At 37.9% G+C, this 13,144-nt stretch overlaps 1 protein-coding gene and 1 non-coding gene across 4 annotated transcripts; one reads left to right on the top strand and one right to left on the bottom strand.

Annotated features, from left to right (window-relative positions):
• The first annotated feature begins 234 nt into the window (after window positions 1–234).
• On the top strand, window positions 235–11,477 carry sdr42e2 (short chain dehydrogenase/reductase family 42E, member 2). 3 transcript variants are annotated; one of them, XM_059035532.1, is made up of 12 exons: window positions 235–339; window positions 2,765–3,174; window positions 3,536–3,655; window positions 3,922–3,979; window positions 4,599–4,717; window positions 5,059–5,134; window positions 5,754–5,836; window positions 7,602–7,739; window positions 8,068–8,133; window positions 8,497–8,560; window positions 8,962–9,035; window positions 9,865–11,477. In XM_059035532.1, exons 2-12 carry the CDS (start codon window positions 2,791–2,793, stop codon window positions 10,114–10,116), a joined length of 1,434 nt encoding a protein of 477 aa, XP_058891515.1. In that variant the 5' UTR covers window positions 235–339; window positions 2,765–2,790; the 3' UTR covers window positions 10,117–11,477. The 3 variants fall into 3 exon arrangements, with proteins under 3 accessions (XP_058891515.1, XP_058891514.1, XP_058891516.1); XM_059035531.1 differs by lacking the exon at window positions 235–339 and adding an exon at window positions 769–965; XM_059035533.1 differs by lacking the exon at window positions 235–339 and adding an exon at window positions 771–965 and having other exon boundaries at window positions 3,560–3,655.
• A 986-nt stretch (window positions 11,478–12,463) lies between these two features.
• Window positions 12,464–12,545, bottom strand: trnal-uag (transfer RNA leucine (anticodon UAG)). Its single transcript has one exon. It is a non-coding gene; the product is annotated as a tRNA-Leu (tRNA).
• Between the last annotated feature and the right edge of the window lie 599 nt (window positions 12,546–13,144).

Raw genomic sequence — 13,144 nt, 5'->3', positions numbered from 1 at the left:
TTCCTCATCAGCACATTTCTGTATTCCGATAGGTTTGAGTTATTGTCCAGCATGTTCCTCTTGCAGTATATTAGTGATATGCAATGTGCTTTTGTCCAATACAGTGCAAGTGAAAGCCACCTTCAGACGATTCTGTTGGGTTTTGACAAAAGTTGACCTTGGACTTGAACCCAACAGCTCCTTTCATGTGATAGGCTTGTTTGCTTCTGTTCAACCTTCTCAGACAGTGTGCAGGTGTGGAAGGACAGGCAAGTGGATGCCAAAGAGGAAGTCTGTCTGGAGGCTGTTCAGTGGGTGTCGATGGTCAAACCCCACGGCAGCACCTGCATTCTGGAACAGGTGAGATTCAAAACACTGAAAATTAGGGGTAGCAGCAGCAACATTATATAACTGTATAATAAATACTAAGAAAAAAAAAACTGAACACAAAAAGATTAAAAGCACAACCACTCCCAAGAATATTTGTATTATCTCAACCTCATGTTTGGATAGGATTTACAATGCATACAAAGCTTTGCAAGCACTATTATTATTAGATTCATTACATTTTGAATGTTGTATTTCACAAAACCATAATTCAAATTAAATGATTGAATTACAGGTAAGTAATGTACTGCATATTTATTTTGAATACCTTATGTCCACGTTGCATAACAGGATTTTAGACAGAATTGAAAACTATTGACATGCCCTGTCAGTGAGCGATTCAGTGAGTTGCGTGATAGTAGGTGATGGTGCTGATAGAACAGTGCGGTGGGCAGGTAGAGAAAGGAGGTGCGCTTGTAGATCAGGAATTACGGTAAGAGGTTCAACGAGAGAACAGCACTCAGGTAAAGCTGATTGAATGAAAGGGGACATAAGAAACCTGTAGGCCAGCTTCACAACGGTACTTCACAGAGAAGAACGCGTTACTCACTTCATCACTTAATTACCATCTACATTTCCAAAGGATTCTTGGCGGACAGGTATGTTTCTTTTTATTTGTTTGTCAAATAGACATGTAGTCGAAACTAACTAGGACTATAGAGACAGTCTTAACAAGAATGCTGGCTATTCAATTCGATAGAAATCCTTTAGACATGTCAAGGTTGTGTATAAGTTCAGCATGAATGAATAAAAAGGAATACGTCTAAAATATAAAAAGAAAATAAATGAATTACAGTTAGTAGATATAAAATTATCAGAGGTCCGAAAAGTTACTTTAAACAGGCTATCAAATGCACAACTAAATAAACGTTCCGTGGTTATCATTGAAGTTCTAAATGTTCTGGAAGTCATTATTTCACAGTGCTGTTATTGAAATAGCAGAGCTGGCTAATGAAGCGCTTTTGGCGTGCTATCTGTTACATGTGTTTGTGGGCGTGGGTGTGAATGTGTCTTTGGAGCTGTGCTCAGTGCTAATGTGCTGCTGGACACTACTGTGACGCAGGATTAATATTTAAATTGGTCTCTTGCAAATTACCAACATTCTGCTGTTTTTCTTTTTCATTATAATGAATTTCATTATTTTAATATCATTTTTAGAACATTTTAAAAACTGTTTATGTGAACTGTATGGGGGACGAGCAGGTCGAGACATATACAGTGCAGTGTGTAATAAAAAAAAAGGATTGCAAAGAAAGAAAACACACACACGTTAAATTACCTACCCGATAACACATGTGTCAGACACCCACACGTGTTTCAAAATCTAATTCATTTAGGATTGCAGAAAGCAGTACACTCCAGTTATTGCTCGAACTGTTTTTTTTTCAGTAGTATATGGTTTATAAACTGTAATGAGAGTTTGTGGCATTACAGTTTTACAGATTACCTAAATGCTAATGATGCAGATCCACTGCTGACTGCACAGATTAGTATAACTACACAATGAAGCCTCTTGAGATGATTTACTGAAAAGTAGCAGTACATCAAAAAATCAAACGGAAAGTTTGCACGGTACCGTTCTATAGCTGTGCCAAATAGCTGTGGGGTACATGTCTAATGAAGTTTTGAAAACTGGACCACGGCCTCGGTTCTGTATTGCGAGATCTTTCATTGAAATACGATAAATCTTTCAGTTATCACCGGTAATCTCGATCATTTACCATCTGTTTCTATATTTGAGTCGAATCGTAGTTGGTGTTTCAATACGGCACTAGCCATGTCTGAAAATACATGAACCAGGAATGTATTTTGAATGTTTTTGAAAATACAACAAAAATAAAACATTATACTAGCTGGGTTAGCTTACAGATAGGCCTACTGCTAAAATAAGTAGAAATTAATAACGATTTTATTTATTTATGTAGCGTATTTCATACCACAGTATCTCAAAGCGCTTTATACGTGGTTAAAAAAGAAAGTCTACCGTATCAAGAAAGAGTAAACATTGCAAAACACTCATTATAATAACACTATCAATACAGAATAAAAAAATAAGAAACCCATGTCAAAGACACTACGCACACATCTTCCCGCTGTCGCTGTAATTGTCTCAGCCTATGTCTTAAATACACAGCATAAATTATTTAGAGCAGCCAAGTTCTATGAGGGAAATGACTGTGTCCTCCTGTAGTTTTTATACGTGAAGTAAATTGGTGTCGGTGAAATACGACAGGTAATATGACCAAGTAGAGTGAGCAACGTTACAGAAACGCTACCTCTACAGTATATTGTGCTCCCGACGTCGCACTAGCCTGGCGACACTGTATTGGTATACGAGCCCCAGGACTGTATACATATATTATTAAAGATAACTTTTTCGCTTGTTACAACTTCACAGAAGGGGGTTTTGGAAGCCAAAACTGAATGGAACTGTGCAGCATGAAACGAAACGGAACAGCCTGTCAGGTGGAGCGGTTCACGAGTTCATACAAGGCAGAGCCAAACGGGAGCGTTTGCAGAACACAAGGCAATGGACATCCCTGCACGAACGAAACAAAGACCTCCGCCTCCACAAAACACCGCTTCAACGGAGTGGTGCCACGCTGGAGCAAAGCTGCTGACTGCACCGGCAACAGGTGCGTCGGCAGTCTGAACGGGACAAGGACTGTGAAAGCGCTGGTGACCGGGGGAGGAGGCTACTTTGGCTACCGTCTGGGGTGCGCCTTGGTGAGGTGTGGCATTTCGGTTATCCTCTTGGATTTGCACAAACCTAAATGGGATATCCCAGAAGGAGCTGTGTTTCTCCAGGTATTGTGTAACTAACAAGAAAGAGCGTAACATGCATATCAATATATTATAATGCTGTGATTCTGTCAGTAGCATCTGATAGTAATGTAAAAAAAATAAATAAAAAAAAGTAATCTCATGGTTCTGGAACCATAAATAAATGAATGTTGTTAATTCTTAGTGGAAATACAAGTTACACCAGTCATCATGAAGATTTGCCTTGTAACAAAATATTTCATTAATATTGTAACATCAGTCTGAGCCCTATTACATAATTCTGCATCGGAACTGCTTCTGAATGGACGCAATCATTTTATATATGCAACAATGAAGGTATAGAAATAAATGAGTTGATAGTGAAACTGCTGTGTCATTTCACCAGTTTTCCATTTCTCTTCAATGTCAGAGTGACATACGGGATTATGGTGCTCTTTATAAAGTCTGTGACGGGGTAGGCTGTGTTTTCCACGTTGCCTCTTACGGCATGTCAGGACCAGAACAGGTTAGTTCATGGTGTTTTTTTTTTTTTTTTTTGTTTTGTTTTGTTTTTTCTCATATCTTTTATAAGATCAAGTTGCACAACAATCCAAAATACCATAACCTCATCAAACTCTAATGTTCTGCAGACCATCAAAGCAACCACAATCTATAAACTGTAATCTATAATAGGAAATACAAAGACAGCTATGTGTCTCATTGTTTTGCTATTTAAGTAAGGAGGATAGTAAGCGCTGTTATGTGTGTAATTCACCTTATTTTATTTTGCAGCTTAAGAAAGCGCAGATTGAATCTGTGAATGTTGGTGGGACTAACAATGTAATTAGAGGTATGAAGTTGTGTGATCCCTTTGCAGCTCACACTAACTCGTATATCAGGACCACACTCTGACTAATCTCCCTGCCTAGTATTTCAGTGAAGACTAATCTGTAATGGAAATGAACATGTGCAATACCTATCTAAATCTGTAGAGATCACTACACTTTAATATATTCAAAGTTAACCCCCAGCAGCTTTGTTGGAGTGAAAACATCTCTGTTAACAGTAAAACACAGCAATTTCCATCTAATACTTTATAAACTGCTTTTTGGTAGTCTGATTATCATTTGCCAATGCACCCCAGTATTATCATAGGTGGCAGAGTCGGTATGTCTTGAAATCTTGAATTCATTGTTACTGTGTTAATGCGAACACGCGTTGTTGTTGTTTTATTTTCAGTGCAGAAAATATTATCTTATATTCTATGTTGCCATGGAAATTGAACCCTATATTGAAAAAAAATATGTCCTTGTAATCTTCATGTACATACCTAGGTATGTATAAATAAATAAATGCAATATGTATGTGCATTACTGCCCCAAACCAACTGGAGACCATTCTTATTGTGTGATGATAATATATTCTGGTCCATACATTATTCTACTTTGAATCTCTTTGCCTCCCTGCAGTGTGCACACAGAGAAATATTACCAGATTGATATATACAAGTACTGTCAATGTAGTGTTTGAAGGAAGTCCTATTGTACAAGGGGATGAGGAAACAGTGCCATACGTACCACTGGACAAGGTATGCGTTTTCATAATACCTTCTTTCAATAGATAGCAAAACGAATATTATTAATGAGAGTATGAGCTTTCTGTTTAAAGGTATTTTTACTGGAGCTTTCATACTGTCTTTTTCTAACACAAATGCAATACAAGCAGTAGATAAGCTATTCAAACCTTGCCATCTTTTATTTGTTCAGACAGGCAGGATTACTGTCAGTCTTAATCCAAATTCTCCTTTTGGTGATATTTGTAATCCGCTTAGAGACTTAGTTATGTTTGCTTTTAAAAAACAAACAAAAACCCCTGTGCTTTACACTGTACCTCAAGTTTACTGTACAACATTCTCTGTGTTTCTTGCAGCATGTAGATCAATACTCCAAGACCAAAGCCATTGCTGACCAAATGGTGCTAGCAGCTAATGGGACTCCGTTGAAGGGTAGGTGCGGCTGCCTTGATCTTTGCTGGCACCCGAGTTTGTGAATTAAAGACCTCGCCATAGATATCTAATATAGTGGGCAGGAATAATTCATTATCGCATTCCTTGGATTTCCACTGTGAACGGGTCATTTATACTTCTGAATGCTTAACCCAGCCCAAGACTGACAGAGGTCACGTCTGCCTGTGGAAGACAACTGAGCCTGAACGGCAACTCAATACAACAGCACCCCGTGACAATGGTTTATATTTAGCTCTAGACAATATAATGAAACCCTACAGTATATCAACTTGACACCAGCGTGCACATTCACAATGAGGAAAATCTATATGTGCAGATGTCAGCCCCTAATGGGATGGTTGCATGAACAGGGAGAGAGCAAACTGAAATATTGAATTGAATTTGTGACGATCACTTACATGTCTAGATAGTGTGCTACCATGCTATTACTGTACATTGCCACTGAAGATTGTTCAGTATGCTTTTTTCTTCTGTTAGAACTTGATTCTCTTGTTGTGATGTTTTAATGGGATAACGCATCGTGTGACAACAACCCTAACATTATTTCATTGGCCTTTGTCTAACTGCGTGCTTGCCTGTGTTGCCTTTCCCTTCCCAGGTGGTACGACACTGCAGACCTGTGTCCTCCGACCCCCGGGTATTTACGGGCCTGAAGAGCGGAGACACTTGCAGCGAGTTGCTGTGAGTTATTAAAGCTGCAGGCATTGACATCCATCAGTCTCCTTAACAGAAAATAAGACTTATTTCAGGTTGATAGAGGGAGTCCTGGGGATCAGAGTAAGGCAGGGCGTTGGTGGCAGATCACTAGCAGGGCATAAATACCAGGGGTGGAGGATTGTAGCCAATGTTCAAAGCGTTCACAATTTAAAAGCTTACTGGGCTAGTAGATTGCACCAATGGCAAATCATTTACTGTTTCCACTAACAGCAGGTATAACTTGTGCATGACACACAATTACAGCCACGGGGACATCTGTAATACAGAAATGTAAAGTAATGCTTTCACTCAGTCGATTTGCCTTGCCTTGCACAGAGAAAAGGGTTGCCAGTATCCCGTTTTATATTAAAGGGCTAATCGGTTTAATACAATATTTGCAAACCATTTACTCCAGTATTTAATTAACATCTGTTTTTTTTTTAAGTGGTAAACCAGCTGTTCATTTTACAAAACTAGAACCAAACAACTAAGTTCTATATTTCAAATTCTCTCAAGCACGCTCAAGGTGTTTCGTTTTTCATTTTGTAACCTTACCGTGTCTCCTTTAAAAAAAAAAAACAGGAGTTCATTAAAGAATGGAGGAAACACTTTGAAGATAAGGCCCTCTAAGTCTTAATCGCCTGTGCACTGAAATGGGTGTATAAGCTTGTCACCAAGAACCTTTAGACCTTTTCATTTAGATATGTATAACAGCTCAGATACTGTATATATCACCATAAGAGATCATTTTAGGCATTCGGATAATGCAGTTTTTAATCAACACTATGCACCAAAATATCTGAAACATTAATGAACTATGCCAGAATATCTCATTACTTGTTAACAGCTCATTATCTTGCAGCCAGTAAACCTGATTCGATGCAGGGTGTTACTATAGGGCAAGAGGCTAAGAGTCTCTTATAGATTAATATCACAAACTCACTTGACCTAATTCAAGGTAATGGCTTATCGCACACAAGCAGCTGTATAGTACCCTCCAGTTCATACTCGTCAGTAGAGATTAACCTCAATAATAATGCTTTTATATAGACGATTATCAAGCTTAAAAACTAGCACCTAATTATTTTTCACAAGGCTGACCTACCTTAGACTGATAATTCTGTTAATTATTGTACTACACATTTCAAACTGGAAATGTGTCCAGTACTGGCTGAAAAGTTTTGTGGCAGCAACATTCCTTAGATTTGAAAAATCTGAGCTAAATTAAAAAAAAAAAAACAAGTAATACGTCTGGAATCTGGCATTGATTGGCACACAGGATAACTGGGAGTATGTTGTTTGTGGATTGAGTTCCTTGTGTGCAGGTATTGTTGATGGGGGAGCACGCAGCTACTCCAGAAACACAACTTCCAGAGAGCTGATGTGGAGAGACGAGAGGATCTCCTAAAGAGAGAGGAACACTGTGGGAGGTGAAAAAAAAAATTATTACATTTACACTGGGGGTGAAACTAAAGCGGCACTGACAACTCAATCTGATCATTCACAATGGGGTTGCGTCCATAAAGCAGCAGCCTTGCAGTCCTACGCGTTTATCTGCATGCTAATGCTTGATGAATACAGCCCAGCCTACCATTTTTGAAATTACTATTTTTTCTTTTTTTTTTTTTTTGAATGAGGTGATGGCCTCTCTTAATTCCGCAATGGGAGAAACGCAAGCACGTGAGAACTGTGGGTCCCCACGGAGAGCCCCTTGGGTCCGCTTTGTAAACATTTCTTCTTGCTTCTGCAGGTGAATATCGAGAGGAGGCTGTTCAGCTTTAGCTTTGGAAATCGACATGCCAAGATGAATTGGGTTCACATCGACAATCTGGTCCAGGCTCACATGCTGGCAGCAGAGGCTCTCACTGCAGGCAAGGGGTACATTGCAGTAAGTCTCTAACAGAAAACACGTGCCACAGGTCTATTTTATAATAGAAGCAATCTGTTACAGCGCTGACCGGCGGCTAAACGAGTGACCACTTACTGAGAGGTGGATAGACAGGTGCTGACTGGAGGAGTGGCATTGCGGACTGGTCTTTACTTCTCATTTTCAGAAACAGTATAATCTAATCATATCCATTTACAGAACAAATTAGTATGCAACACTATATCAGATGTACGTGGGTCATGTCGTATCCCCTATATTTAGTGTAACATGCTCCTATTAAATCCCTTATTTACAAATGTCAGCCTTTTAACCAGCTTGTTCTTTGCAGAGCGGACAGATTTATTACATCAATGACGGGGAGTCTGTCAATCTGTTTGAATGGCTGACCCCTCTGGTAAGTGACTGTGTTGCTGTCCACTCGTTGTACTGTATATGTGCGCACATGAATTAAAGATCTTATTTCTAATCGTATTATAATCATCTGACTGAAGTTATATTTAAAATAACATTTTGGATTCATGCTTGGAAAATCTCACCAGGGTTCAAGTGCTTCTGGTGCCCTCCGATTGGGTGAGGCTTTCACTGTTTAAAACACCGCTGATGTCACACAGCTGATCTGTCTGTTCCCACCAGCACTGGCTTGAGTTTCATGACATTCTGGCCTTTTTATTGCGCATGACGTTACATTCTCTGTGGTGTAAGCTTGCCATGCTGTATTTCACTGCAGTTTCATTCCTGTTTGTTTAATTCCTATTAGTTTGAGAAGCTGGGGCACAGTCGACCTCTGATTCATCTGCCTGTCTCATTAGTTTACACAGCAGGTAAACAGCCCAGACTCTTTGTGCTTTGTTTGGTTTTGTTGCACTAGATTATTATGTACAGTAATTGCTGCTACAAGTATATTCTGGTATTTAAAATGTGTATAAATAATCTTCTAATGTATTTGATAATAATTCAGATATTCTAAACCCTTTTACGGTACATCCTCTGGACCTTTTTTTTCAAGTTTGCACAATTCACTAGCCACAAATCCTAAAAATACATCGTAAATCTAAACATTAAATATAATTTTTTTATGGTAGCTGTTATAATCCAGCTAATGTTGTTAGAGATTAACTACTTAGGAAAGCATACTGTATGTACAGTGTAATATGTGGGTGCTATTTAAATACTGTAGTTTAGATGCTAAAGAAGCACTTCTCTGTTTTGTATTGCTTTTCAGCCATTCTAATGGAGTGTCTTCATGTGGCACTTAGGCCAGTCATTGAAATCCCACTCTTGTTAACCAGGAATGAGGTAAGAAATCTTACTGTAATTCCCTTTCAACACCGTTGGCTGGTTTGGTCACAGTCTAGGAAAGAAAACTCTACTGAAACAGATCCTCAAACACATGGCTATGCTTTCGCTTCAGCCTGATTAGTTAACACAAGGTTATTAACATGCCACACATTGTTTGTTTTGTCACATCAGCTACAAGAACTGTTATCAAACTCACTCTCTGTGTCCGTCAAGTGTTAAAAAACATATTCAGTTTTTTTGAAAGGCAGAAACTTCTTCATGAATTGATAATAAGAAACTCAAGACACTGAGTTAAAGGTCTAGTGGAATGGCTTTAAAATGAATGGGGTTTAAATAATTTATGGAACTCAATTCAGCAAAACCAAACCCTCCTTCAAACTGTAGCACACTGACACAGTACCCGCTAAAGCCTACCAAACGATGTTAAACACATCTGTAGATCTGTAGAGCATGGTTCCAAAATGTATTCAGAAGTTGGCCAAATAACTTCTCAATTCTTCTTCATTTCGAACACGGTATTGTCATTTCCAAGTATTTATTTATCACATTTAGTTTTTTGACAATTACACCTGCCCAGTATTACTAGATTTATAAATCATGTCATGTGGCTCAGCCAATCAGAGAGCAGCAGTTACAAATACCTTTTAAAATAAGTCCTGCTGGGTTGCATTCCCTTAGGCTAATGGCAAAATGAGAGGTGACAGACAGTGGGTTTAACGTTCCATTCACTTGAATTTACTTGCAAGTCAAGCTCTTGAGCATGGAAGGGCTGCCCCCTTGTGGTTGTACACGTGTACTGTATGTTTCCTTCTTTGCTCTCGTCCAGGTTAGGAACATTGCTGTCACTCACACCTTCAAGATAGATAAAGCTCGCAGGCAGCTGGGGTTCTGTCCAAAGCAGTACAGCTTCACAGATTCGGTGGATTACTACATGAAATCCAGAGCGGTGGAGCAGAGCTTCTTTTCCGTCTGCATGAAAGCCACGCTGATCATCGGGAGCTTGCTGGCTTTGCTGTTCTTGTCCTGCTTTTGGGATGACCTGTCAATCCTAAAGACATCAAATGAAACTGGTCATTAACTACCAGCTGTTCATTTGAGTTTTTTTTTTTTTTTCTTCAGTGCTGTTCTGCCCATATGGAACCGATAGTATAGCATATTTGATATAAAATGTTGCAGCAGCAACTTAGTACATAATTGAGTATGTGTTTCATGTATAATGGGCGTCACCTTTTATTTGAATTCAGCCAATGCAAAAATATATTGCATATGCATTTGACATATATGCAGCTAACTTATTTATTTCAGCAATCCGTTAACCCTTGTCAGCTATGAACAGCTGTGTATGTTTCCTGTTATACAGTACAAATAATATATGCATTATTATCTAAATAGATTATTTAACTGATGGTCAGTTTATTATATTGCTTTGCTTTAGTTATGTGTAGATTTAAAAAATACCAAATTGCACACTGAAAAAAACAAGCTAAACATGTTCCAGTATTTACTTAAATGGAAAAAAAAAACAATATGTGTTTAATACAACAGCAACAAAACTTCCAGCACAGTAGTGCTTTTCCTACAGAATATATAAAAAATAAGTGTATGTAGGTATGCAATTTCATATAAATAGGTTACATTATGAACTTAATAACAGGATGTGTTACTTAGAGAAAGTATTTGGTTAATAAAGCATGGTTTTATTTGTAACTTGGGATGGTACTCTGAACCATCCCCAGTGGTGTACACACCATAGCAATGTGTGTAATGTGGAGGCTAGTGATTACCATGTTTTATATCGGGTTACTATTATAGTAAGGTTAGGAATCAATTATCAGCTGTAAATAAAGTGTGATTATATATTTTTTAAAATATTGGCATGAAGCTCATTCGATGTGCTGGACATAAAGAAGACCGGTAGGACACTCTGCATGCAAACATAGCTGGGATTTGCCTGTTTGGTAAAAATGAAAAGCAATGTTGACAGCGGTTGTGCGATTATTCAGAACATGCTACATGGTCATTTATTTTAACTACTCAATGGTTTTTATTAGCATACGTAATTTGTTGTATTTCTTCGGAGATCACCCGGGCATAAAGGAAACTGCGCTTTGTATTGTAAGAAAGCATCTGTTAAAACATGGATCATAAAGAATTAATCTGTGGTCCACGGTGAACTCTTTAGTTTTGTAACTTTGTGATTGTTTTTAAGGAACTCCCCTAATTGTTTCTATTGGTGATAATATTGCTGTGGTATATGAAGGAATTAATGTCAAATTCAAATAACAAACCAATCCCCCCCTGTTAAAGTTAGAGCAGGTTAAGACCAGGATTGCAAGTTTAATACAAGTATGAGCTAGGAGGGTTAACTGATAATTATTGGGATGTTACTAGTAACAAATACAATTCAAATTCTTAATAAAAGTTATTACATCATTAGCATTTAAGTGTGTGGGTTGTCATTTACAATACACAGTAGTTCTGCAGCTAATGCAACTAACATAATGTAATACGCATCTGATTTGCATATATTAAGTAGCCTTTTGTTTAACTTAACTCTTATCGATTTCTGATCACCGATTACGTGTTTTGCATGACCGTTAAAGAAAAAATACGCAATTGTAAATGCAGTTATCTCTGTTGACAAAGCAAATTTGGGGCACACACACACACACACACACACACCCACCCACCCTGTCGTGGAGTTCCAGTGGAATGTGGAATCTTCCATTCATCAGGGTCCTGACCTTCCAGTCATGTTAGTCTCTCCCTGTTGTCGTGCATACCCGTATGAGGTGTCCCAGTACTGTTAATGAAAATGAAAATGACCTATAAACTTCTTGTACCCAGGTAACCTACAGAGCGCATAACATCATGACTTATGTGCTTCTGTACCGTATATATTACTAAAAACAAAACAACAACAAAAATCATAGTTAAACAATACAAATCATTTTATTATTTCTGAATTATTCTTATTAGTCGTAGTAGTAATTTTCTAGTTACATTTATTATAATTCGAGTGTTAATGTGCTGAATTGTTAAAGGTATTCCTTCTCCTAAAATACCTTTCAGGTGTCACTGCGTCATCCTGAAATTGTTAAAAAAAAAAAAAAAAAGGAATCACGTGACAGTATATGGGGTCTGTCAAATTTCAACTTTCACATCTTGTTCAAGTATTTCAACGATATAACACACTATATATATATATATATATATATATATATATATATATATATATATATGATTATCCTTTTTAAAAGTAAAAGCAGCGTGTGTAGACTAGAGTACCTCGGTTAGATACCGCGTGTGAACACTTTTGCTTTGCTAAACTGCGATATTATATCCTCTAGACATATTTCATTACGTATGTAACTACAGCACATTATTTAAAAAAAATGAAAATAAAAGATTTTAAAAGTAACACTTGGCAGCGGTGGGATTCGAACCCACGCCATCGAAATGACTGGAGCCTAAATCCAGCGCCTTAGACCACTCGGCCACGCTACCTTGATGAAAACAAAACCGCACTAACGCTTATAAATGTTGTCATACTTGGGAAGAGACCATAATCCAGCGATGATTAAAAACACACGGAATATCGCCTTCATCAGTTACCACGTGGTTGCGAATCCAATTTGTGTTCAAAACGCTGATTATGATCTCCATAAACCGTCAATTTAACGGTTTTTAAACCAATTTGTAATACGTTTTTATTTTGAATCTTGGCTAGTAATTTAATAAGTTAGGCAACAGAAGATTTGTGCTGGCTACCGGAACAGTAAGTATTACTAGGAATGTACAATATCATGTTAAAACAGTCTAAAACCATACACAGACTTTATATTAACACAGAACTATGCAAAGTAAAAAATATATAGTGTGGTGGATGTAACGACACATATAATAGCACACGCACGATAATACACAAAAAACACCCAACATAAATTCAGAAACGCCACAGTAATAATATGCAGAGCACATCTATTATTTAGTTTGGGTACCTACTCGACTCGGTTCCACTATTACTGGCCAGAGGGAGGCGTGAATGACCATAGCGCGTCTATATTCACATAGCAGCACAGAGTGTATGTATGTATCTTTATCTG

Source organism: Acipenser ruthenus, chromosome 13 (genome assembly GCF_902713425.1).
Source record: "Acipenser ruthenus chromosome 13, fAciRut3.2 maternal haplotype, whole genome shotgun sequence".
NCBI lineage: Eukaryota > Metazoa > Chordata > Actinopteri > Acipenseriformes > Acipenseridae > Acipenser > Acipenser ruthenus.
Note: the sequence above shows the minus strand (reverse complement) of the source record. Positions and strands in the feature narration are given on the sequence as shown.

Bases quoted from the DNA above. Each gene is read 5' to 3' on its own strand.
- sdr42e2 (XM_059035532.1), top strand. From the start codon at position 2,791: ATGGAACTGTGCAGCATGAAACGAAACGGAACAGCCTGTCAGGTGGAG. The intron at 5,837-7,601 runs GTGAGTTATTAA...TTGCTTCTGCAG, and splicing joins GACACTTGCAGCGAGTTGCT to GTGAATATCGAGAGGAGGCT. The intron at 8,561-8,961 runs GTAAACAGCCCA...ATTGCTTTTCAG, and splicing joins CTCATTAGTTTACACAGCAG to CCATTCTAATGGAGTGTCTT.